The 26933-nt window shown below is 36.9% G+C and overlaps 1 protein-coding gene across 1 annotated transcript; it reads left to right on the top strand.

Annotated features, from left to right (window-relative positions):
• Nucleotides 1-955: 955 nt before the first annotated feature.
• On the top strand, nt 956-25975 carry TEX55 (testis expressed 55). Its single transcript, XM_061192733.1, has 4 exons — nt 956-2107; nt 2663-2809; nt 4589-4651; nt 25940-25975. Exons 1-4 carry the CDS (start codon nt 956-958, stop codon nt 25973-25975), a joined length of 1398 nt encoding a protein of 465 aa, XP_061048716.1.
• Nucleotides 25976-26933: the final 958 nt, after the last annotated feature.

Below are 26933 nucleotides of genomic sequence, written 5' to 3' on the forward strand. Positions count from 1 at the left end.
GACAGCTCTTCCCAGAGAAGATGGAAAACAGCTGCTCACCTGTCCCGTGAGACAGAGAAGAAGATGCTCCTGCAGCAATGAACTGCCAAGGGGTGTGTCGGGGTGAGAGTGAGGAGGAGGGCAAAATTCTGCTCTCTGCACTCTTACTGTGAAGAAAGAAAGATAACGTTTGACTTTGGTAATGTGAGTGTGAGAAGGACTAAAGCCTTCCTGGTACCACTGAAAACAGTACGGGCACTCTTTGTAAAGGCTGGCTTTTAAAAGTTTTTGTTTTGTTTTGTTTTTTTTAATTAAAAGAAAAACCACAGAATGTGGCCACATCACCCCAAAACCGATTAGAGTCTAAAGAAAAATAACATTTAGCAGGACCATTTACTAGCACATGCCCAGCAGTAATATCATACTCTGCGATACAACTGTGGTTATACAAAAGTCAGTAGCCGATGAAACGTGGATTTGGTTGATGGCAACAGTAACCTCTGCTCAGGTCTGCCGCCCTCGTGTGGTTGGACGCGTGTTCATCGCTAACATTTTGTTGGTTTGAGTGATACCTGCTGGATCCTATTTCACACACACAGCTGTGGAACTCCGTAAGAAAACGGGGAGGGGACCGCTCTAAGGCACCGATTCACAGAGCCCTGAGGCCCGGTCACTGGGCGGTGGCGACGCCAGCCTGTGGGCATCACCACTTCTTGGGAGAGGGTGTCCGCCCCTGCACTCGCAGCCACGCTGGGCGCCCGAAGGCATCCCCTCCCCAGGCAGCGGCGGGGCTCCCCCGCTCACCTCCCGGCATCCAACGGCATCCGCCCGCGCGCCCGGAAGAGCTGGAGCTCGGAGGTCCAAACAAAGCCCGCGGGTATTGTTGTCTCGTGCGCTCCGAAGGTCGCCTAGACTACCGGGCCCGGCCCCACCCACAGCGTCTGGCAATCTAGACCAGTCTGGTACCAGGCAGAAAATGGAAGAGCCTCCAGAAGGGGCTCCGGCGGAATCATCGGAAAACCAAAGTACAGCCAAGTCCCCAAATGACAGCCACACAGACAGCCAGGAAGACAACAGGCAGAACCAGGATGAAGTGGAAGCAGATGACCGGACTGATCACAGAGCAGCTGACCAGGCTGCCCAGATAGTGTCCGGCCTGGCTGAACCCAACGTAGTTAATCAAGCTGACCACAAAGCATATGAATCCATGGGAGAAAGAACATCTGATCAGGCTGACCTCAGAGCATCCAACCATGCTAATGTCGCCGATCGTAGAGCATCTGATCAGGTTAACCGAAGCATGTCAGAACAGATGGACAGCAAGGCATCTAGCCAAGCTGGGGGTGTGGAGTCTGAACAGACTGACAGCCAGATGTCTGCTCTGCCTGAACAAGGTACTTCTGAACAGACTGAACGAAGGGCTTCTGAGCAGATTGACCACAGAATGTCCGGCCTGGCTGAGAGAAGAGCTTCTGAACAGATTGACCGTAAACCATCTGTCCCATCTTTACAAAGAGCCTCTGAGCAGAGTGATCACAGAATGTCCTGCCCGGCTGACCAAAGAACTTCTCAACAGATTGAAAGTAGATTGTTCGGCCTGGTTGAACGAAAAACTTCTGAACAGATTGATCATAGATTGTCTGACCAAGTTGACTACAGAACATCTGGAAAGACGCACCGCAAAGTGTATGACCAAGCTACTAAACCAGCTGAACAGCAGGCTGCTGACCCTGACAAGGCTGGCAGTGAATCTGACCGGGTTGACGACTTAGTGGAAAAAGAGGATGATTACACAGAAGACAACCTGTTTGACTATGGAGAACGTAGCCGGTCTGATGATAGATTATTCGACCAGCTTGGCTACAGCAAGGAAGACAAAGAGGCTGACTTCAGAGTACAACCCTGCAAATTTGAGCCTGGCCAGACAGATGGCAGCATATCCAAGGCTTCCCTTGAAACTGAAACAGAAAGTGTAGCTGATCTGCAAGCATTCATCCCATTTGATCACAGATTGACCAGTACTTTCCAAACAAAAGACCGAGCCTACTCCCAAAGATTTCCCTCCATCTCATCCAAATTGGACTATATCGTCAGTCAAGAAAAAACTCAACCCGTGGAAACCAAGCCTGTAGGTTAAAGGGGCATTTGATACCCACCCGGGGGGTTGGAGGTTAAGCCAGGGGCCTGGCAAAATGCAGGAAGAGGGCACATATTGTGGTATGTGTGACCCATAGGATTCAGGAAGGGCAGGAGAAGGGTGGGAAATAAAGAGATGGATTGCCTTCTCTGCTACACTAAGTAAGGCCATTCAGGAAGGATCAACGTACCAGGATTCAGGAGACCTGGGTTTCAAGTCCTGTTTCTGCTGCTAACACTGGGAACTAAGTCATTCCCCCTCTGGGCTTCTACCAAAGGAAAGGAATTTGGAGTTAGTTGGAAATCTCTGTGAAGGGAAAAGTATTTGAAGTAGATTGGAGATGTCTAAGGTACCTCCCAGGACTTAAGGTGCATTACATTGCCTGGAGAATCAGCCAGGTCTCTCATAATAATGTCTTTGCTCTTAATTCCTGGTGTTCAGATCCCATCAATACCAGATTCCACTGATAACAGCAACAATAGCAACAAAACTTCCTGGGGCTTTTCAATTCATTAAAGACTCTCTTGGGGGGTATTTCCATTTTAGGTTGATATTTCAGAATACCAGGAAAGAAGGAGTTTTCAGGCATACAATCAACCTTATAAGAAGTGGTTCCCTCCTATAGTATATGAAGATCCTTATCAAGTTTCACTGCGATACATGGAGAAACACCATATTCTGCAAATATTCCAGGTAACCCTCTCAACCTCTTTTTTAATTATGAGTTTTAAAGTAATTATAATGTAAACGACAAACTTTGACCTGGCTTATAAGAGGTACAAGAAAGGGCGTTTGCTATAAAAGGGATATAATCTTAATGAGAAGTCAGTAAGTGCATTAAGACGTATTAACCAAAAGTAGTAAATGATAAACACCAGATGAATGATTCTTACCATGATATGAAGCCCTTCAGAGGGATTAGAGATCTGATAGGTTGGTTGCTAGGGAAAAAATTTGGCCCAGGGTTAAAGTTTGAACCAGACTAGGAAGGAAGGACAAAATCATGGCAATTGAAAAGGAGAGAAAAAGACTTTCCAGGCAGGAATATAATACTTTCAAAAGATGACCAACCTGTGACCATCTAAGAAACCACATTCTTCAGGAGAAAAATGACATAGTTAAAAGTTGCTTCTAATTCTTGAAATTACAAATTTTATTGACCTCAGGATATGGGGCTGGAATGTTCTTTAAAGTATGACATTCCTTGGCCGATACAGAATTATAAAATATTATCACATTTATAAAGTTTTTGCTGCTTTGTGGGTTGTTTTTGTTTCTGTTCTCCTGACATGTGTATTTTTATGTTAATATTATTATGCAGCAAGGTATATATACATATATAATGACATATATACATGAAGTAACTTTGTGGTTAGAAAGTTGTAAGTAAGAATGGCCCACCCCAAATGAAAGCATTTAAACTGGAAGAACTTAAGTTTAAAGAAGTAGGAAATAGAGGAAAGTGCACAAATTTTAAAATCTGTTAGCCCAGGGCTCCAAGCTAACTTTGTCCCTTCTCATCTTTGTGATTTGGAGGAAATTACGTAACTTCTGTGAATCTCAGTTTCCTCATAAAATAGAGATAAGTGATATTTGCTTTATTAACACTGCTGTATGCCTTTTCTTTCTTTAAAATGTCATTTTGTGGGAGAATGCTAATGGCTGGATTTTCTGGCTTTAACCAAAGAAATACTAATTATTAAACTCAAGGATGAAAGCTGTAGAAAGTAGAATTCTAATCGTTCTGTAAATAATTTTCTTTATCTGTCAAGAAAAAACAATGCTTATGCATTGAACATTGTTATCAGAAAAATTAGTTATAAATATGTGTTCAGTAGAAACATATATGAAATAATTAATTAGCGTGGGTGCATTAAACAGACCAGAATATTTTATACCAGAAATTTGCCCTATTGTTATTCCCTGCAAGTGAGAATTCTGCTTGCTTTATTATAATTTTTTGAGTTATTCAACAACAGCAAAACATATGGAAGTGGGTGTCTGAAGTTTTTTATATTCTTCCTCATTTATTATCACAAACGCTGAACATCATTTTCACCTTTTAGAATCAAATGCCTTAGAAGGAAGTTTGTATGTAAAAATCATACAGTGTTTTAAAATTTTTATTCAAAACTTTTTCTTTGACTATTCTTCAAAGCAAATAATTTATTGATTTCTCAGTCTAGCAAAATCACAATTCTCAAAATCTTTCTCCAAAACTCTTTGATCTTAGAAACTAGAAAAATATACATTGCTATTTATTCCTAAATTTTTAATCCCTCCACATTTTACCTTAATTTGCCCAAATTTATCAGCAGTAAGAAAGTAATTTGTCACTATGTCGAGATATACGAATTTCTTTAAAATGCTATGGTACATGTTAGGTTAATGTAAAAGATTGCTTCAGGTATAACCTGACCATATAGCTTTAGCTCAGAACCATAATGTGATGCCTTTCTCTCTCTCTTTCAGCATATCACTGAAAACCTAGTCTATGAAAAGCCAGAGGACCCCCTGAGTTTTATGCTGTGCCAGGTATGGAATAGGAAAAAAAGAACAAGCTTGTTATTCTGTTCATTATAAAATATAGCACACATACAAGTGTACAAAACATATACAACTCAGTGAATTATCATGAAGTGAGCACACCTGTAACTACCATTCAAGTTAAAAAAAAACTAAAACATTGCCAGCGTCCGAGAAGCCCCCTTTCTTTTCTTCATGGTCATCACTCCCCACAAAGGGACTATTATTCTGAATTTTACAATAATGACATTCTCACTTTTCTTTATAATTCTACCATGAAACATGAAACACTTTGGTTTAGACTTGTCAGCTTTTTTTAAAATTTATTTTTAAATTTCATTTTTTTTTTTTTTTTGGTGGTTAAGAGCACGACTTCTAGAGCCAAAAGCTTTACTTTTTAGACTTTAAAAATGTTTTTTAAATTTTTTATGCAATTTGAAAAGGCTACTTTCCATTTACACTTATTACAAAATATTGGCTCTGCTCCCCATGTTGTACAATACATCCCTGAGCCTATCTTACACCCAGTAGTTTGCCCCCCACCACTGGTAACCACTAGCTTGTTCTCTATATCTGTGTAGGCTTGTCAACCTTTTAAACTTTATATAAAGGGAACCATGTAATAGGGACTCATTGGTTCATTCTTCTTCTCAAAACTATGTCTGTGAGATTAATCCATGCTGTTGTGTGTGGCTGTAGTTCATTCGTTTTCATTGCTGTATAGTACTCATTGTATGAAATGTCACAATTTATCCGTTCTGTGATAGATGTGGACCTTCAGGTTATTTCCAGCTTGGAGCTATTACAAAAATTTTTCCTAGGAACTTTCGTGTGCATGTCTCTTGGTGCACATATACACACATTTCTCTTGGGTGTATACCCACAAGAGAGAATGCTGGATTGTCAGGTATGTGTTTGATCAGCTCTAGTAGAGTATTTCAAACAATTTTCCAAAGCAATTGTACCAATTTACACTCCCAATAGCAGTGTATTTTAGAGTTCCAGTTGTCTTACATCCTTTTCACTTACACCCAACTCTTAGTATTATCAGTATTTTCAGCATTAGCCTTTTTAATGGATGAACAGTAATAAATCATTGCAGGTTCAACTTGTTTTTCCTGAGTACTGAAGCAGTTGCATACCTTTTCATTTGTTTATTGGCCATTTGGAAATACTTCTTTTCTATTGTATTGTTTGTCTTTTTTTAATCATTTGTAAGTTTTCTATATATTCTGGTTATGAACTCTTTGTTGCAGGTATGTTCTCCCACTCTCTGCCTTCTATTTTATCTCTTAAAGGTATCTTTTGATTAACAGGAATTCTGAATTTTTACATAGTTAAATTTAATAATCTTCTTATGGCTTCTGGTGTACTATTTTAGAAGTCTCTCCTTAGCCCAAGCTCCTCATCTTAGTCCCTGTATTATCTTGTAGAAGTTTGTTTATGGGTTTTTTTTTTTGTTGGGGGGGAGCATTTGGTTTTATCTTGTTTTTAAATTTTGTTTGTTTTTTGCCTTTTACATTTATATCCAATCAATCTGGAACTGATTTTGTGTAGGATGTGAGGTGGGGTCAAGTTTTATTTTCTTCCAAGCAGACATCCAATTGACCAAGCACCTTATATGAAAAGACAGTACTTTCCTCACTGCTTTTTATTTGATTCCTATAGTATATTTGTTGATCCTTGCTCCACTACAAGAATCTCTTAATTAGAATGCCTCATGATAAGTCTTAGTATCTATCAGAGCAAGTCCTCACATCTTATTCTTCTTTTAAAATATCTTGGATGTTTCTAGGTCTGTGAATTTCCATTTCAGCATTTAGAATTATTTGTCAGGTTACACACACACACACACACACACACACACACACTAGCAAACACTGATGGGATTTTGGGGGGATTGCATTGGCTCTTGATCAATTTGGGGAGAAGTACCAGCTTGAAACAATAAGCTTTATCCTCTCCATTTATCTAGGTCTTTAATTTCTTCCAGTATAGTTATTATTTGCATAAAGGTTTTACATATCTTTTTTTTTAATTTATTTATTTGATTTTTGGCTGTGTTGGGTTTTCGTTGTTGCACGCGGGCTTTTTCTAGTTGTGGTGAGCAGGGGCTACTCTTTGTTGCAGTGCGCAGGCTTCTCATTGTGGTGGCTTCTCCTGTTGTGGAGCACGGGCTCTAGGCGCATGGGCTTCAGTAGTTGTGGCACGCAGGCTCAGTAGTTGTGGCACACAGGCTTAGTTGCTCCGCGGCATATGGGATCTTCCTGGACTAGGGCTCGAACCCGTGTGGCCTACATTGGCAGGCAGATTCTTAACCACTGCGCCACCAGGGAAGTCCAAGGTTTTACATATCTTTTGATAGACATATCCATAGGTATTTTATCATTTTGATGCTATTATAAGTAGAAACTTTTAAAATTTCAGGTTCTAATTTCTGACATATAGAAATATAGCTCATTTTTGTTGATCTCATATGCAGCAACCTTATTAAACTCAACTTATTAATTATAATCATGCATTTGTAGATACTTTGGGTATTCCTACAAACACAATCATATCATTTACAAATAGTGACAGTTTTATTTGACCTTTCCAATCCTTATCCTTTTCTTTCTTTTTGTCTTATTGCATGTATTATTTATCTTCTCTTTGTCCCTTCAGATCTACCTTCCTCTCTTCTTTACCCTGCAGAGAAGCTAATCTGTATGGACTAGATCAATAGGCTCTTATTCCTTCTGACTTCCAGTTGGGTTAAGCCAGTAGGAAACCATGGAGAAAGACTGGAAGGAGGAAAGAGGGTGAAGTTAGATTTATTCCCCTGTCCTTTTCCCCACAGTCTGTCTGTCCTGAGTTGTCTGGAAATCACTGCTTCTCTTAAGGTATCTTACTTTACATAACTCTTTGCTTCTGAATTATAGTAATGTTCCCTCCTCTTGACCTTCAGTCCTAAAGTTAGTTCAGTTTTTACTAGCTTTGGATTATTGCATTATCTCCTGTGACTACCTTATGCCTAATTCTTTTTAAATAGTCCCTTTTTGAATAAACTGTCTTTGAATGTCTCTATTTTTAAAGTGCTGTTCCTGTTGGAACACTGATATAGAACAGTGGTTACGGATCTCCAGTAGAACTAATGTTGAATAGAAATAGCTACAGTATCTGCCTGCTAATGCAGGGGACACCGGTTCGAGCCCTGGTCTGGGAAGATCCCACATGCCGCGGAGCAACTAGGCCCGTGAGCCACAACTACTGAGCCTGCGCGTCTGGAGCCTGTGCTCCGCAACAAGAGAGGCCACGATAGTGAGAGGCCCGCGCACCGCGATGAAGAGTGGCCCCCGCTTGCCGCAACTAGAGAAAGCCCTTGCACAGAAACGAAGACCCAACAAAGCCAAAAATAAATAAATTAAAATAAATTAAAAAAAAAAAAAAAAAGAAATAGATACAGTGGTTCACATTGCTGGCTCTCAATCTTAAAAAAAAAAAGAAAGAAGTTCCCTATTTAACCATTAACTATGGTGTTTATTGTGTTTTATAAATACTACTAATCATATTAGGGCAGTTCCCTTATAGTCTGTTTTCTGAGAGTTTTTATCATGAATTATTAAATTTTATCAAATTATTTTTCTATATCTATTGAGATGATTGTATGATTTTTCTCCCTTCTGCTGTTAATGTGGTGAAATATATTTATTTGCATTTTTAAAACTTTTCAAGCACACATACAGAAAATTACAGAGATCAAAACTGTACAACTTGACTATCACTAATTAAATAGAGCTATGAAACCAACAAAAGATTGAAAGTTACCAGCTCCTCAGAATACCACATGGTACCTGTTTCCAATCACTACCCTTTCTATTCCAGAAAATAACCACTATTCTGACTTTTAGTTTGACTTTTTTTAGATTTTGTATAAATGGAATCAGATCACTGTACTATTTGGGGGCTGGCTTATTTTGAGCAGCAGTATGTTTGTGAGATTCTTTCATCTTGTGCATATTATTCATTCCTTTTCATTTCTGTATTCTCTATTATGAGTTAGACATTTGGTTGTTTCCAGTTTTTTGGTTGTTATGAATAATGCTGCAGTGAACATTCACGTACTTGTCTCTTGGTGCACAAGTGCATGCATTTCTATTGGGTTCAGACCTAGAAATGTAATTCCTAAGTCACAGGTTATTGACATAAGTTCAGCTTTAAAAGATTGCTGCCCCAAAGTTTTCCAAAGTACTCAGACCAGTTTACACTCCTACTTAAAGTGGTATTGTTGTAGTTTTCTTCATGTTTCTTGTGTTGTGGTGCTTTGAACTTCTAAGAACTGTGGGCTTACAGTATTCAGCATATTTGGAAATTTGTTAGCCACTATTTCTTCAAACATTTTTTTATCCCAGCCCTCTCCTCTGGGAGCTCCAATTACACATATATTGGGGCAGCTGAAGTTGTCTCAACTCCCTGATGCCCTGTTAATGTTTTTTAATTCTTTTTTTCCCCTCTATATCATTTTGGATATTTTCTATTGCTATGTCTTCAAGTTTACGGATCTTTTCTTCTGCAGTGTCTACAGTACCATTAATAATAAAGTGCCAGTGTATTTTTCATTGCATACATTATAATTTTTGTAGTTTTCACCCCCAGTTTATTTGTGTCTTTTCTATAGTGTCATTATCTTTACTTAACTTTTTTGAACTTAAGAGAATATAGTTATAATAACGTTTTGCTGCTTGTTTTTATGCCTGGTAATTTTTTAATTGTGATATAATTGACATATAACATTGTAATAGTTAGGTGTATGCCTGGTAATTTTTGATTGGTGCAAGATATTATGAATTTTACATTAGTAGGTGCTGGATTTTTTTGTATTCATGTATATTCTTGGGCTATATTTCAGGACCCAGCTAATTTACTTGGAAACAATCTGATCTTTTCCAATGTTGCTTTAAGATTTTTTTAGAGTGAAACAGAGCAGTGTTCATCTAGGGCTAAGTATTCCCCACTACTGAGGCAAAATCCTTTTGAGTACTCTACCCAGTGCCCCATGAATCACAAGGTTTTCCAGTTTGACTGGTGATAATAGGCAGTATTCCTGGCTTGGTTCTTTCCATGGCCTCAGGTAGTTTCCTCACACACATGTACTGATCTATACACAGGGGATTACCTGAAGGGGACCTTCTGCAGATTTCCAGAGTTCTTTCTGTGCAGTTCTCTCCTCTCTGGCACTCTGTCCTGTGAACTATAGCTGCCTTGCTTTCCCAGGATCTCAGCTCCATTTCCTCAACTCAGAGGTCTGCAGGATTCCTCTCAGGTTCACGTTCCCTACTCTGAGGCTAGGAAATTTTCTGAAGACAGTAGGGTAGAGCAATCATAAGGCTCACTTCATTTCTTTCCTGACTTTCACAGAGCACTGTCCTTTGTTGCCTGATACCTTGAAAACCATTGTTTCTTATATGTTGTCCATTTTTAGTTGTTTCAAACAAGAGGGAAATCTGGTTTTAGAGGAAATAGAAGTTCCAGACCCTTGTGTTTTAATGTTTTTCATCTGTTTTGAAATTTTTTCAGCTAGCATTTTTTCAAATATTGCTTCTATCCCTTTTTTTCCTCTCTCTTCTCCTTCAAGCGACAGAATATTTGCTGGAGATTCCTTGTATGTTATTTATTTCTCAAAATTTTCTTCAACTATCGAACATTTCAAACATACACAAAAATAGAGAATAGTAATATTTACTCTCCATGTGCTCATTATTCCTATTTAATAACTATTACCACAAGCCTATCTTATTTGATATATACCTTACCCCCTTTCCTCCCCCCCAGATTATCTTGAAGTAAATCCTAGTCATAATATAATGTCATTTGTAAATATTTCAGTACATATCTATAAAATATAAGGACTTTAAAATCTAATCACGGGGCTTCCCTGGTGGTAAAATGGTTAAGAATCCACCTGCCAATGGAGGGGACATGGTTTCCAGCCCTGGTCCGGGAAGATCCCACGTGCCATGGAACAGCTAAGCCCGTGCGCCACAACTACTGAAGCCCGCGCACCTAGAGTCCATGCTCCACAGCAAGAGAGGCCACTGCAATGAGAAGTCCGCGCACCGCAGCGAGGAGTGGCCCCCGCTCGCCGCAACTAGAGAAAGCCTGCGTGCAGCAACCAAGACTCAACACAGCCAAAAATAAATTAATTAATTAATTTTAAAAAATCTAATCACAATACTATTATCACCTAAGATATTTTCAGTGATCCCTTAATATCAAATAACAAGTCACTGTCTGTATTTCACCAATTGTCTACTTTTTGTTGTTCTAACTCCATCAGAACAAGGTCCATAAATTTTGACTGATTGATAAATGTCCTGGGTCTAATATGTATATATATATTAGATCCAGGACATTATAAAGGTTATATAAAGATTCACCCTTCATTTCTCTCTATATATATATTTTTTACAGTATTTTTTATTGAAGTAACCAGATTATTTGTACTGAAGAGTTTCCTAGTCTGGATTTTGCTGATTATTTTCTAATGATGTCACCTATCATGTTCTGTGGAACCCTATATTTTCTGTAAATTGCTGATTATAGTTATATCTAATGTTTTCTTTAAACTCAGGTTCAATTTTTTTTGTCTTATAAAGACTACACCATAATGTTCTTGTCTATCTCCATAAGTCGGTGCATAATGATCCAGCCATTGATGATCTTTTTGCTGTAAGAAGTTACTGATGATCATTGCTTGACCCATTAATTCAATAGAGATTGAAAAATGGTGATGTTCTAATTTTATCATTCTTTTTTCATTTATTGGTCATAATACATCTCATCAACTATTTGGTTGCCCTAAGACACAGATTACATAGGAAAACAGAGAAAATACTTAACTCTTTCTCTTTATTTACCAGTTTTCAGAATAAAAATCTTTCATAGAATTGTCTAAAGGTAACCCATGTTTTTAGTATTATTATCAACTCATAGATTTAAATGTGTTTGTGTATTTCAATCCCTTGCAGTTATTATTCTTGATGATGCTCAAATGTTACTGTTTGAAGCCAATGGGAACATTCTGAGGATGACTCCTAGCACTTTTAACACTCCTCGTAATCTTGGATCTCTTCATTGCTTTGTGCTATAACAAGATGTTCTAGAAAGAAACTTATACTTTTCCTGCCCCAAATCTGAAAGCAGCCATTTCTTCTCATCAAATCTTGATCTGTCAGCCTTTCTTATTTTAGCCATTGCACTAATATCTTATTGTAGCTTTAATGTGCCTTTCCCTAGTAGAAATATTGAACCGCTTTTCATGTACTTTTTGGCCATTTATATATCTCCTCTTGTGAACTGTACGTGCAAATCTTCAATCCATTTTTAAATTAGGTTGTTGTTTTCTTATTATTGAACTATAACAGTTTTTATATATTCTGGATATGCCAGTCTGTTATCAGATAAGTGTATGGCAAATATTTTCTCTCATTGTGTAGCTTTCCTTTGATTTTTCTTTACAATGTCTTTCAAAGAGCAAACATTTTTAGTTTTCATAAAATATGATTCATCAATCTTTCCTTTTAGAGTTTTTACTTTTTGAGTGCTATCTAAGAAATCTTTACCTAATCCAAATTTCAAAGATACTCTCCTATGTTTTCTTCTAGGAGATTTATCATCATCACTTTAAAGCTTAGGTCTATGATCCATGTGTAGTTATTTTTTGTGTATTAGTTTTTGTGTATTAGTTTTCTTTTGATGCTGTAACAAATTATTACAAACTTAGTGGCTTCAATCAACACAAATTTCTAATAGTTCTGTAGATCAGAGGTCTGATACAGGTCTACCTATACTAAAATCAAGGTGTTGGCAGGCCAGGCAGTGTTCCTTTCTGGAGGCTCTAAGAGGAGAATCCATTTCCTACTCATTTGGATTATTGGCAGAATTCACTTCCTGTGTTTGTAGGACCAAGATCCCATTACCTGTTGGCTATAAGCTGAGGACCTTTCCCAATTTCTAGTGGCCACTGCATTCTTTGACTTATGGTCCCCCTTCTCTATCTTCAAAGCCAAGGACAGTAGGTTGAATCCTTCTCATGTGAGTTGTGTTCTCTTAATCAATCTAGCTAGGGATTAATCACTTTTGTTGATCTTTTCAAAGAACCAGCTTTTGGCTTTGTTGATTATTATCTTTTTATTTCCATTACTTTTTGTGCTTATCTTTATCATGTCCTTTCCTCTTAGTAATTCTGGTTTACTTTGCTCTTTTTTTCTAGCTTCTAAAGGTCAGACCTTAGATTGTTGATTTTACACCTTTCTTCTTTTCTCATATAGACATTTAAAAATGTTTCCCTCTAGGCACTGCTTTAGTTGCATCTCACAAATTTTGATATGTCATGTTTTTATTATCATTCAATTCAAAATATTTTCTAATTTGTCTTGTGATTTCTTCTTTGACCAGTTATTTACTTAGAATTGTGTTGTTTAATTTCCAAATATTTGAGAGAGTTCTAGATATGTCATTGTTATTGATTTCCAGTTTAGTTTTATTGTGCTCTGTACAATTTCAATATTTTTCAATTTACTGAAACTTTTTTATGGCCCAGTATATGGTCAGTCTTGGTTAATGTACCATATTCACTTGAAAAGAATATGTATTTTGTTGTTGTTGATGTAGTGTTCTATAAATATCAAGTAGATCAAGGAGATTGATAATGTTATTCAGATCTTCCATGTATTCCCTGATTGTTTTGTTTAGTTTGTTTTTTATTTGTAAAATTATTGACTCTGCAGTCAAGCAAGATAAATAAGCTCTAGAGATCTACTGCACTCATTGTACCTATAGTCAACAATAATGTGTTGTTGTACACTTAAAATTTTGTTAAGAGGATAAGTCTCATGTTAAATGTTCTTAACAAAGTTAAATTGACTTTTTCCCTCAGCTCTTGAAAAATGTGGTTTCACTACTTTCTGGCCTTCATAATTTATGATGAGAAGTCCACAGTCATCCAAATTGTTATTCCCCTCTATGTAATATGTCATTTTCCTCTGGCTGCCTTCATGATCTTCTCTTTTTCTTTAGTTTCCAGAGATTTTTATCATCATGCTGATTGGAACTTACTTATTTGGGCATTAGCTGAGCTTTTTGAATCTATAAGCTTATGTCTTTCACCAAATTTTGTAAGTCATCTGCCAGAATTTCTTCAGATATTTTTCCTGCCCCATTCTCTTTCTCTCCTCTTTTTGAGACTCAAATTAACCTTATATTGGATTTTTTAATATTATTTCACAGACCCCTAAAGTTCTCTTCATTTTTTTCAGGTTTTCTCTCCTTTCATCAAATAACTCCTTAACTCTGTTTTCAAGTTCACGTACTACTTCCTCTGTCATATATATTCCTGCTACTATAGGCACATCCAGTGAATTTTTTATTTTTTAGTTCTAAAATTTCTATTTGGTTCTTTTCTATATTTTCTATTTATCTTCTGGGATTTCCTATGTTTCCTTTCATTTCCAGTGTATTTTCCTTTACTTCAATGAACATAGTTAAAATAGCTGGTTTTAAATGCTTATCACATAATCTCAGCATTGAATAATCTTGGAGTTGACATCTGTTGATTGTCCTTTCCATTTATCATTAATATTTTTTTAACATCTTTATTGGAGTATAATTGCTTTACAATGGTGTGTTAGTTTCTGCTTTATAACAAAGTGAATCAGCTATACATATACATACATCCCCATATCTCCTCCCTCTTGCGTCTCCCTCCCACCCTCCCTATCCCACCCCTCTAGGTGGTCACAAAGCACCGAGCTGATCTCCCTGTGCTATGCGGCTGCTTCCCACTAGCTATCTATTTTACATTTGGTAGTGCATATATGTCCATGCCACTCTCTCACTTCATCCCAGCCTACCCTTCCCCCTCCCCGTGTCCTCAAGTCCATTCTCTACGTCTGCGTCTTTATTCCTGTCCTGCCCCTAGGTTCTTCAGAACCATTTTCTTTTTTTTTTACATTCCATATATATGAGTTAGCATACGATATTAGTTTTTCTCTTTCTGACTTACTTCACTCTGTATGACAGTCTTCAAGTCCATCCACCTCACTACAAATAACTCAATTTCGTTTCTTTTTATGGCTGAGTAATATTCCATTGTATATATATGCCACATCTTCTTTATCCATTCACCTGTTGATGGACACTTAGGTTACTTCCATGTCCTGACTGTTGTAAATAGAGCTGCAATGAATATTGTGCTAAATATATCTTTTTGAATTATGGTTTTTTCAGGGTATATGCCCAGTAGTGGGATTGCTGGGTCATATGGTAGTTCTATTTTTAGTTTTTGAAGGAACCTCCATACTGTTCTCCATAGTGGCTGTATCAATTTACATTCCCACCAACAGTGCAAGAGGGTTCCCTTTTCTCCACACCCTCTCCAGCATTTATTGTTTCTAGATTTTTTTGATGATGGCATTCCTGACCGGTGTGAGGTGATACTTCATTGTAGTTTTGATTTGCATTTCTCTAATGATTAGTGATGTCAAGCATCTTTTCATGTGTTTGTTGGCAATCTGTATATCTTCTTTGGAGAAATGTCTATTTAGGTCTTCTGCCCATTTTTGGATTGGGTTGTTTGTTTTTTTGATATTGAGCTCCATGAGCTGCTTGTATATTTTGGAGATTAATCTTTTGTCTGTTGCTTCATTTGCAAATATTTTCTCCCATTCTGAAGGTTGTCTTCTCATCTTCTTCATGGTTTCCTTTGCTGTGCAAAAACATTTAAATTTCATTAGGTCCCATTTGTTTATTTTTGTTTTTATTTCCATTTCTCTAGGAGGTGGGTCAAAAAGGATCTTGCTGTGATTTATGTCAAAGAGTGTTCTGCCTATGTTTTCCTCTAAGAGTTTGATAGTGTCTGGCCTTACACTTAGGTCTTTAATCCATTTTGAGTTTATTTTTGTGTATGGTGTTAGGGAGTGTTCTAATTTCATTCTTTTACATGTAGCTGTCCAGTTTTCCCAGCACCACTTATTGAAGAGGCTGCCTTTTCTCCATTGTATATTCTTACCTCCTTTATCAAAGATAAGGTGACCATATGTGCATGGGTTTATCTCTGGGCTTTCTATCCTGTTCCATTGATCTGTATTTCTGTTTTTGTGCCAGTACCATACTGTCTTGATTACTGTAGCTTTGTAGTATAGTCTGAAGTCTGGGAGCCTGATTCCTCCAGCTCCGTTTTTCTTTCTCAAGGTTGCTTTGGCTATTCGGGGTCTTTTGTGTTTCCATACAAACTGTGAAATTTTTTGTTCTAGTTCTGTGAAATTTTTTGTTCTAGTTCTGTGAAAAATGCCATTGGTAGTTTTATAGGGATTGCATTGAATCTGTAGATTGCTTTGGGTGGTATAGTCATTTTCACAATATTGATTCTTCCAATCCAAGAACATGGTATATCTCTCCATCTGTTGGTATCATCTTTAATTTCTTTCATCAGTGTCTTATAGTTTTCTGCATACAGGTCCTTTGTCTCCTTAGGTAGGTTTATTCCTAGGTATTTTATTTTTTTGTTGCAATGGTAAATGGGAGTGTTTGCATAATTTCTCTTTCAGATTTTTCATCATTAGTGTACAGGAATGCAAGAGATTTCTGTGCATTATTTCTGTATCCTGCTACTTTACCAAATTCATTGATTAGCTCTAGTAGTTTTCTGGTAGCTTCTATAGGATTCTCTACGTATAGTATCATGTCATCTGCAAACAGTGACAGCTTTACTTCTTCTTTTCCTATATGGATTCCTTTTATTTCTTTTTCTTCTCTGATTGCTGTGGCTAAAACTTCCAAAACTATGTTGAATAATAGTGGTGAGAGTGGACAACCTTGTCTTGTTCCTGATCTTAGAGGAAATGGTTTCAGTTTTTCACCATTGAGGACAATATTGGCTGTGGGTTTGTCATATATGGCCTTTATTATGTTGAGGTAAGTTCCCTCTATGCCTACTATCTGGAGGGTTTTTATCCTATATCAGTGTTGAATTTTGTCAAAAGCTTTTTCTGCATCTATTGAGATGATCATATGGTTTTTCTCCTTCAACTTGTTAATATGGTTTATCACATTGATTGATTTGCGTATATTGAAGAATCCTTGCGTTCCTGGGATAAACCCCACTTGATCATGGTGTATGATCCTTTTAATGTGCTGTTGGATTCTGTTTGCTATTATTTTGTTGAGGATTTTTGCATCTATGTTCATCAGTGATATTGGCCTATAGTTTTCTTTCCTTGTGACATCTTTGTCTGGTTTTGGTATCAGGGTGATGGTGGCCTCGTAGAATGAGTTTGGGAGTGTTCCTCCCTCTGCTATATTTTGGAAGAGTTTGAGAAGGATACGTGTTAGCTCTTCTCTAAATGTTTGATAGAATTGGCCATTGAAACCATATGGTCCTGGCCTTTTGTTTGTTGGAAGATTTTTAATCACAGTCTCAATTTCAATGCTTGTGATTGGTCTGTTTATATTTTCTATTTCTCCCTGGTTCAGTCTGGGAAGGTTGTGCTTTTCTAAGAATTCATCCATTTCTTCCAGGTTGTCCATTTTATTGGCATAGAGTTGCTTGTAGTAATCTCTCATGATCCTTTGTATTTCTGCAGTGTCAGTTGTTACTTCTCCTTTTTCATTTCTAATCCTGTTGATTTGAGTGTTCTCCCTTTTTTTCTTGATGAGTCTGGCTAATGGTTTATCAATTTTGTTTATCTTCTCAAAGAACCAGCTTTTAGTTTTATTGATCTTTGCTATTGTTTCCTTCATTTCTTTTTCATTTATTTATGATCTGATCTTTATGATTTCTTTCCTTCTGCTTACTTCGGGGGATTTTTGTTCTTCTTTCTCTAATGGCTTTAGGTGTAAGGTTAGGTTGTTTATTTGAGATTTTTCTTGTTTCTTGAGGTAGGCTTGTATTGCTGCTATAAACTTCCCTCTTAGAACTGCTTTTGCTGCACCCCATAGGTTTTGGATCATTGTGTTTTTGTTGTAATTTATCTCTAGGTATTTTTTGATTTCCTCTTTGATTTTTTCAGTGATCTCTTGGTTATTTAGTAGTGTATTGTTTAGCCTCCTCTCCTGTGGCAGCAGAGGCCGGCGTGACATTGCACCAGCCTGAGACGTGCCATGTGTTCTCCTGAGGAAGTTGTCCCTGGATCATGGGACCCTGGCAGTGGCGGGCTGCACAGGCTCCCGGGAGGGGAGGTGTGGGTAGTGACCTGTGCTTGCACGCAGGCTTCTTGGTGGCTGCAGCAGCAGTGTTAGCGTCTCATGCCCATCTCTGGTGTCGGCGCTCATAGCCGCGGCTCGTGCCCATCTCTGGAGCTCATTTAGGCAGTGCTCTGAATCCCTTCTCCTCACGCACCCGAAACAATGGTCTCTTGCCTCTTAGGCAGTTCCAGACTTTTTCCAGGACTCCCTCCCAGTTAGCTGTGGTGCACTAGCCCCCTTCAGGCTGTGTTCACGCGGCCAACCCCAGTCCTCTCTCTGGGGTCTGACCTCCGAAGCCCGAGCCTCAGCTCCCAGCCCCCACCCACCCCAGCAGGTGAGCAGACAAGCCTCTCGGGCTGGTGAGTGCTGGTCGGCACCGATCCTCTGTGCAGGAATCTCTCTGCTTTGCCCTCTGCACCCCTGTTGCTGTGCTCTCCTCCGTGGCTCCGAAGCTTCCCCCCCGCCACCCCCCTGTCTCTGCCAGTGAAGGGGCTTCCTAGTGTGTGGAAACTTTTCCTCCTTCAGAGCTCGCTCCTCGAGGTGCAGGTCCCGTCCCTATTCTTTTGTCTCTGTTTTTTCTTTTTTCTTTTGCCCTACCCAGGTACCTAGGGAGTTTCTTGCCTTTTGGGAAGTCTGAGGTCTTCTGCCAGCATCCAGTAGGTGTTCTGTAGGAGTTGTTCCACATTTAGATGTATTTCTGATGTATTTGTGGGGAGGAAGGTGATCTCCACGTCTTACTCCTCCGCCATCTTGAAGGTCCTCCTATCTTTAATATTTTAACATAGTAAGAATATTTAGCATGAGAGCTACCCTCTTAACAAATTGTTGAGTGCACAACACCTTATTATTAACTATAGGTACAATGAGTACAGTATATCTCTAGAGCTTATTCATCTTGCTTAACTGAAACTTTACGCCCATTATAACACCCCATTTTCCCCTCCCCCCTCCCCCCTGGCAACCAGCGTTCCACTCTTTGATTCTATGAATTTACATATTAGATACCTCATAAAAGTGGAATGATGCAGTTTTTATCTGTGACTAGCTTATTTCACTTAGCGTAATGTCCTCATTCATCCACGTTCTCACATGTTACAGAATTTCCTTCTTTTTAAGGTTGAATAATATTCCATAGTATGTGCATATCACATTGTCTTTATCCATTATCTGTTGATTGACATTTAGATTGTTTCCACATCTTGGCTGTTATGAATAGTGCTGCCATGGATATTAGAGTGCTAATATCTCTTCAAGATCCTGATTTTAATTCTTTTGGATAAATAGAGCAATTCCAGCAGGGGAATTGATGGATCATATGTACTTCTATTTTTAATTTTTTGAGGAACCTCCTTACTGTTTTCCATAGCGGTTAGACTACTTTGCATTCCTACCAACAATGTGCACAGGTTCCAATTTCTCCACATCCTCACTTACATTTGTTGTCTTTTGTTGTTTTGGTGGTAGCCATCCCAACAGGTGTAAAGTGATATCTCATTGTGGTTTTGATTTGCATTTCCCTGATGATTAGTGACACTGAGTGTTTTTTCATATACCTGTTGACCATCTGTATGTCTTCTTTGGAAAAATGTCTTTTACAAGTCTAGCCCATTTTAAAATTAATAGATTTATTATTTAAAATTTTAGATTATTAGTGTTTTTTCTTTTTACTACTGAGTTGTAGAAGTTCTTTATATATTTTAGAGATTAACCTCCTATCAAATTTATGTTTTGCAAATATTTTCTCCCATTCTGTAGGAGGGCCTATTTACTCTTTTGATTGTTTCTTTTGCTGTGCAGAAGCTGTTTTGTTTGATGTAGTCCCACTTGCTTATTTTTGTTTTTGTTGCCTGTGCATTTGGTGTCATATCTGTGAAATTATTGCCAAGACCAATGTCATGATTTTTTTCCCCTATGTTATTTTCTAGGAATTTTACAGTTTCAGGTCTTACACTTAAATCTTTAATCCATTTTGTTGATTTTTGTGTATGGCATAATATGAGTCCAGTTTCATTGTTTTGCAAGTAGATATCCAGTTCTCCTAGCACCATTTGTTGAGGAGACTGTCATTTCCCCCTTCTTGGCACCATTGTCAAAGATCACTTCCTATATGTATGGATTTATTTCTGGGCTCTGTGTTCTTTCCCTTGGTCTATTTGTCTTTATGCCAGTACCATACTGTTTTGATTACTGTAGCTTTGTAATATATTTTGAAATAAGGAAGTGTAATGCCTCCATCTTTGTTCTTCTTTTTCCAGCTTAATTTGGCTATTCATGGTCTTTTGTGGTTCCATATGAAGTTTAGAATATTCTTCTATTTCTGTAAAAAAAAATGCCATTGGGATTTTGATAGGGATTGCATTGATTTTTGAGGGTAGTATGAACATTTTAACAATACTAATTCTTCAAATCCATGAACACAGGATGTCTTTACATTTGTTTGTTTCTTGTTTAATTTATTTCATTAATATTTTATAGCTTTCAGTATACAAGACTTTCACCTCCTTAGTTAAGTTTATTCCTAAGTATATTATTCTTTTTGGTGCTATGGTAAATGGGATTGTTTTCCTAATTTCCTTTTCAGATAGTGTGCTATTAGTTTATAGAGGAGCAACTCATTTTTGTACGTTGATTTTGTATTCTACAACTGTATCTAATTCATTTATTAGTTCTACCAGTTTTTTAGTGGAGTATTTAGAGCTTTTTATAAGACCATGTCATCTGCAAACAGGAACAATTTTACTTTTTCCTTTCTAATTTTGAACAACCATTGGGTCAAAGAAGAAATCAAAAAGGAAACTAGAAAATACCTCACATGCCGGGACTTACCTGGTGGTGCAGTGGTTAAGGGGAGACATGTTTGAGCCCTGGTCCGGGAAGATCCCACATGCTGTGGAGCAACTAAGACCGTGAGCCACAACTACTGAGCCCACCTGCCACAACTACTGAAGCCCACGTGCCTAGAACCCTGCTCCGCAACAAGAGAAGCCACCGCAATGAGAAGCCTGTGCACCGCAGTGAGGAATAGCCCCTGCTCACCACAACTAGAGAAAGCCTGCACACAACAACAAAGACCCAATGCAGCCAAAAATAAATTTAAAAAAATAAATAAATAAATTTATTTTTAAAAAGAAAGAAAGAAAGAAAATACCTCAAATGAAAAGACAACCAACTTCATGGGAGAAGATATTTGCAAATGATATGACCAATAAGGTCTTAACATCCAACATATATAAACAGCTCATACAACTCAACATCAAAAAAAGAAACAACCCAATTGAAAACTGGGCAGAAGAACTGAATAGACATTTTTCCAAAGAGGGAATGAAGATGGCCAACAGGCACATGAAAACATCACTAACCATCAGAGAAATGCAAATCAAAACTACAATGAGATATCACCTCACACCTGTCAGAATGGCTATCATCAAAAAGAAGACAAATAAATGTTGGCAAGGATGTGGAGAAAAGGGAATGCTTGTACACTGTTGGTGGGAATGTAAATTGGTGCCGCCAGTGGAAAACAGTATGGAGGTATCTCAAAAAACTAAAAATAGAACTACCATATGACCCAGCAATTCCACTCCTGGATATATATCCAAAAAAAACCAAAAACACTAATTTGAAAAGATACATGCACCCAATGTTCACAGCAGCATTATTTACAATTGCCAAGATATGGAAGCAAACTAAGTGTCCATCAACAAGTGAATGAATCAAGAAGATGTGGTATATATACAATGGAATACTACTTAGCCATAAAAAAAAGAATGAAATCTTGCCCTTTGCAGCAATCTAGATGGACTTGGAGGGTATAATGCTAAGTGAAATAATTCAGACATAGAAAGACTCTATGATATCACTTATATGTGGAATCTAAAAAATACAACAAACTAGTGAATAAAACAAAAAAGCAGACTCACAGATATAGAGAATAAACTTGTGGTTACCAGTGGGGAGTGAGAAGTGGGAAGGGACAGTACATGGGTGGGGGAGAAAGGGTTATTTTGGGATTATATGAAATCATGTGTGTGAAACTTTTGAAAATTGTAAAGCACTATAGAATTTAAAGAATCTTTCATTCAATTAAAAAAATAAAAAAGGAAATTAGAAAATACCTCAAGACAAATGAAAATGAAAACACAACATACCAAAATTTATTGAATGTAGCAAAAAAAGTTCTAAGAAGGAATTTCATAGCAATAAACACATTAAAAAAGAAATCTCTCAAATAACCTAATTTTACACCTCAAGGAGGTAGGAAAGGAAGAAAGAACTAAGCCCAAGGTCAGAAGAAGGAAGGAAATAACAAAGATTAGAGCAGAAATAAATGAAATAGAAAATAGGAAAACAATAGAAAAATGAAACTAAGAGTTTTTTTAAAAAAAAAATAAACAAAATTGACAAATACTTAGCTAGACAAAAAAGGGAGGGAACTCAAATAAAATCAGAAGTGAAAGAAGAGACATTATAACTGATGCCACAGAAATAAAAAAGATTATGAGAATACTATGAACAATTCATTATATGCCAACAAACTGGATAACCTAGAAGAAATGGATAAATTACTAGAAACATACAACTGACTGAGACTAAGTCATAACATACATATGGAATCTAAAAAAAAAAAAAAAAATGGTTCTGAAGAACCTAGGGGCAGGACAGGAATAAAGACGCAGACGTAGAGAATGGACTTGAGGACACAGGGAGGGGGAAGGGTAAGCTGGGATGAAGTGAGAGAGTGGCATGGACATATATACACTACCAAATGTAAAAAAAGATAGCTAGTGGGAAGCAGCCGCATAGCACAGGGAGATCAGCTCAGTGCTTTGTGACCACCTAGAGGGGTGGGAAAGGGAGGGTGGGAGGGAGACGCAAGAGGGAGGAGATATGGGGATGTATGTATATGTATAGCTGATTCACTTTGTTATAAAGCAGAAACTAACACACCATTGTAAAGCAATTATACCAATAAAGATGTTAAAAAAAAAAAAAAAGACTAAGTCATAAAGAAATAAAAAGGCTGAATAGACTTTTAACTAGCATGGAGGTTGAATAACCAAAAACCTCCCAACAAAGAAAAAGCCCAGGACCAGATGGCTTCATGGTGAACTCTTATCAAACATTTAAAGAAGAATTTATATCAATTCTTCTCAAAATCTTCCCAAAAAAATTGAAGAGGAGGGAACACTTCAAATTAATTTTGTGAAGCCAGCACTACCTGATACCAGAGACAAAGACACAAGAAAAGAAAATTACAGGCCAAGATTCCTGTTGAATATAGATGCAAAAATCCTCAACAAAAATACTAGCAAACCAAATCCAACAGCACATTAAAAAGATTATACCACATGAGCAGGTTGGATTTATCCCTGGGATGCAAGGATTGTTCAACATATGAAAATCGATTCATGTGATACACCACATTAACAGAATAAAGGATAAAAATTACATGATTGTCTCAAGAGATCTAGAAAAAGCATTTGACAAAATTCAGCACCCTTTCATGATAAAAACTCAACAAACTAGGAAGAGAAGGAGGTTACCTCAACATAATAAAGGCCATATATGAAAAGCCCACAGCCAACATCACACTCAGTGGTAAAAACCTGAAAGCTTTATCTCTAAGGTCAGGAATAAGACAAAATGCCCACTCTTGCCACTTTTATTCAACATAGTACTGGAAGTCCTAGCCAGAGCAATTAGGCATAAATAAACAAACAGACAAATAAAATTTTTTAAATAAAAAATAAGAGGCTTCCAACTCAGAAAGGAAGAAGTTAAAGTTATCTTTTCCATTTAAAATGAGTAGCATTCTCTTGGTTTTCTATAACTAGGATAATTTCAATTGTATCCTTAACATTGTGAATATTATGCTGTGTAGACTTGAGTTCTGTCATACTCCTCTGACAAGTGATGGTGTCGTTTTTGTTTTAGCTGGCAGCTAACATGGTTAGATTTGAATTGTAAGCTCTCTCTCTTGCCTTCTGTGATTATAGCTCAGGTCAATTCCTTAAGCCTACTGCTACTTTGAATCTGTCCTATGAATGCATGTTTCAGAAGTCAACCTGAGGCTTGTGCAGAGTTCATGCACAGAATTAAGGAATCTCCTTCCCTCTTCTAGGATTTCCCCTCACTCTTCAGCATCTAGCCATATTTGACCAGTCTACTTCCTGTAATTTTTCCATCCAGAAAGACAGTGGGCTTTCTGTCACAGTTTGAGGCATTCTTATGCAGCCATAGCTATGTCTGTGAGTCATGACTGTCATTGGGTCAAAATTACAAAAAATGAGAAATTCGCTCCATTTGGTCACTTGCTCTAAGTTTAGACTCCTCTCCAAAATCTGCCTGTCTTTGCTTAGTCTCCAGAACCTTCAGGTAGCTGTGAGGTTTTTTGTTTTGTTTCGGTTTGTGGGGTTTTTCTTTTGTGGGGGAGGGGGTTGTATTTTATCCATGAATACATAGCTGTTATTTGCAGAATTCATTTTTTTTATTGCTTACTCTTGCATATAGGAAGCAGATCTTCCTTTTTAATATATGCATATGGGTTTTATCACATAAATTTAAGTGTGTGATGTTTTTAGTTTATTTAATTCAAAATAGTCTCTAATTTTCATTATGATTTCTTCTTCAACTTATGGATTTTTTGACATTAGATTATATAAATTATCAAATATTAGATATCTAGTTGCCCTTTGGTTAATGATTTCTAAGTCAATTGCATTTTACTCAGAGAGCAAGATTTCAAATCTTTGAAATGTGTTGACTTGCTTTATGATGCAGCATATGGCTAATTGCCGTGAATGAATTAATTGGGGTTGAAAAAATATTTATTCTGCAATTATTGGGAAGTGTCTAAGTATATCCACTAGATCAGGTTTGCTAAACATGTTGTTCAAGTCGTCCAATATTATTGTGAATTTGCCTATCTCCTATAGTTCTGTCAATTTACGCTGTGTATATGTAATTGAAGCTATGTTATTGGGTGCGTATGAATTTAGAGTTCTTATATTTTTCTGGTAAATTGAATTTTTATCATTAAGAGGTATAACATGAACTCTAACTACTCTTTTCAATATTGTTATAGCTACACCAGATTTATTTTAGTCAATATTTAAATGGTATATATTTATTATTTTTAACTTTACTCTGTCCTTGTCTTTTAGATATCTTTCTTATATATAGCATGTATTATAATTTTTATAATTATTCAAATCTGATAAGCTTTTAATTGGAGCATTTAGTCCCTTTATATTTGATGTTATTAAAGATATATTTGGGTTTAAATCTATTGTCCTACCATATGCTATTTGTCCTGCCTGCTTTGTTTCTTTTCCTCTACTTTTTATCTTCTTTTATTGTTCCATTTTTCTCTCTATTTAGAAGTTATACTCTCTTAATCATTTTTTTCTTTTTTGGTTTCACATTGGGGTGATTTTTAAAAATTAATATACTTTATTTTTTAGAATGGTTTTAGGCTTACAGAAAATTTGAGCAGAAAGTACAGTGAGTTCCCATTTACTCCCGCTCCTTCCCCCATTTCCCCTATTATTAGCATCTTGCATTAGTGTGGTAGATTTGTTACAGTTGATCAGCCGGTTTGATATATTATTGTTAACTAAAGTCCATGGTTTACATAAAGTCTCTTTGTGTTGTACATTCTAAAGGTTTTGACAAGTATATATGATATGTATCTATAATTAAAGTATCATACAGAATAAGGTCACTGCCCTAATAACCTTCTTAATATTTTTAATGGTGTCCCTAGATATTACAACACGTATTCGTGACTTATCAAAGTCTAAATTATTTGTACCAAGTCAGTACAAGGACTTCTGTATTTTATTTTATTTTATTTTTATTTTTATTTTTTTTACATGACAATCTGTTGAGCATCTTTAATAGCCGGGAAACCTGCAAGTTAAATTTACAGTAAGATAATATGTAAAACCACAAGATAGCAAAAATTTAAAAGGACTTCAGTATTTTAAATGTCTATATATTTTAACCCTACAAGATAAGGTAACTCCAAGTAGACCGAAATTGCAAGTGGAAAAAATTCTTTTTCATTCTCCTCAGGTACAGGAAATGATACAAAAACAGAAAGAAACATGAAACCTACGAAGAATGAATCTCTCCTCAACATTGTTTACAACCATCAGTGTCAACACTATGTTCTGTTTCCCACTCTGAAAAATCATTTTTGAATGGTCATTAGTAGTGACTCTGCCTAAATGTGTTCTTATTTTTTAAGGAAAAATCTACTGAATAGCTTCGTAAAATTCACATAACAGTTACAGATACCTCTGGCTCATCATACAAAAACATAGGCACATATACTTATCCATGCATTGATATTTCAGTACTCATTCCTCCAAAGCACTGAACAGAAACATGTTCACAAACCCCAGAGAGGATCAAGAAAAGAATATTAGCAATTTATACGCAGTTCCTAAAAGCATACACACCCATCATGTCTCAAAACTGTTTATAAAATTTTCAATTGGAAAATGTGTGGAAAATAATTCGTAACAGCACTTTTTTCTCTCTTAATGGAAGGTAACTGTTGTAAGATCTCTTTTCTTGTTTCTTAATGCCTCCAACAAATTTTTACTATTTTCCTCTTTGACCCTGCCTGTTATATTCTGACATTAATGGAAGTGATTTAATCTATTCCGAGGGATAGTCCTCTTCTGACTTTTAACCTAAAGCAAAACTCAAACATGTTTTACTACTCTGTATACACCTGTGGGAGAGGCAGAATGTCACTTCCTTATTACCTTTATCCTCTGAAGAGTGTCTGCATCTTGTGGAATGTGTAGTCAGTTGAACTGGTATTTAAAATCAAAAAGCCTCAACGTGGTCTACCTGGTTTGAGAGTATCTGCTCAGCAATCATAACTGAGATGATCATCTGATATTACTTTTGTGAGCTAAACCTTTCATTTAATTTCTATTTGAACATTATAGCAGACTTGATTCTCCATATTGTTTCCCTGGCGATTTGGTATAATTATGTGGTGTATTGCAATGAATTAAGCTTCTGTTTGAACAATCATGCACAAATCCCTTTT

Source organism: Eubalaena glacialis, chromosome 6, assembly GCF_028564815.1.
Source record: "Eubalaena glacialis isolate mEubGla1 chromosome 6, mEubGla1.1.hap2.+ XY, whole genome shotgun sequence".
Lineage (NCBI taxonomy): Eukaryota > Metazoa > Chordata > Mammalia > Artiodactyla > Balaenidae > Eubalaena > Eubalaena glacialis.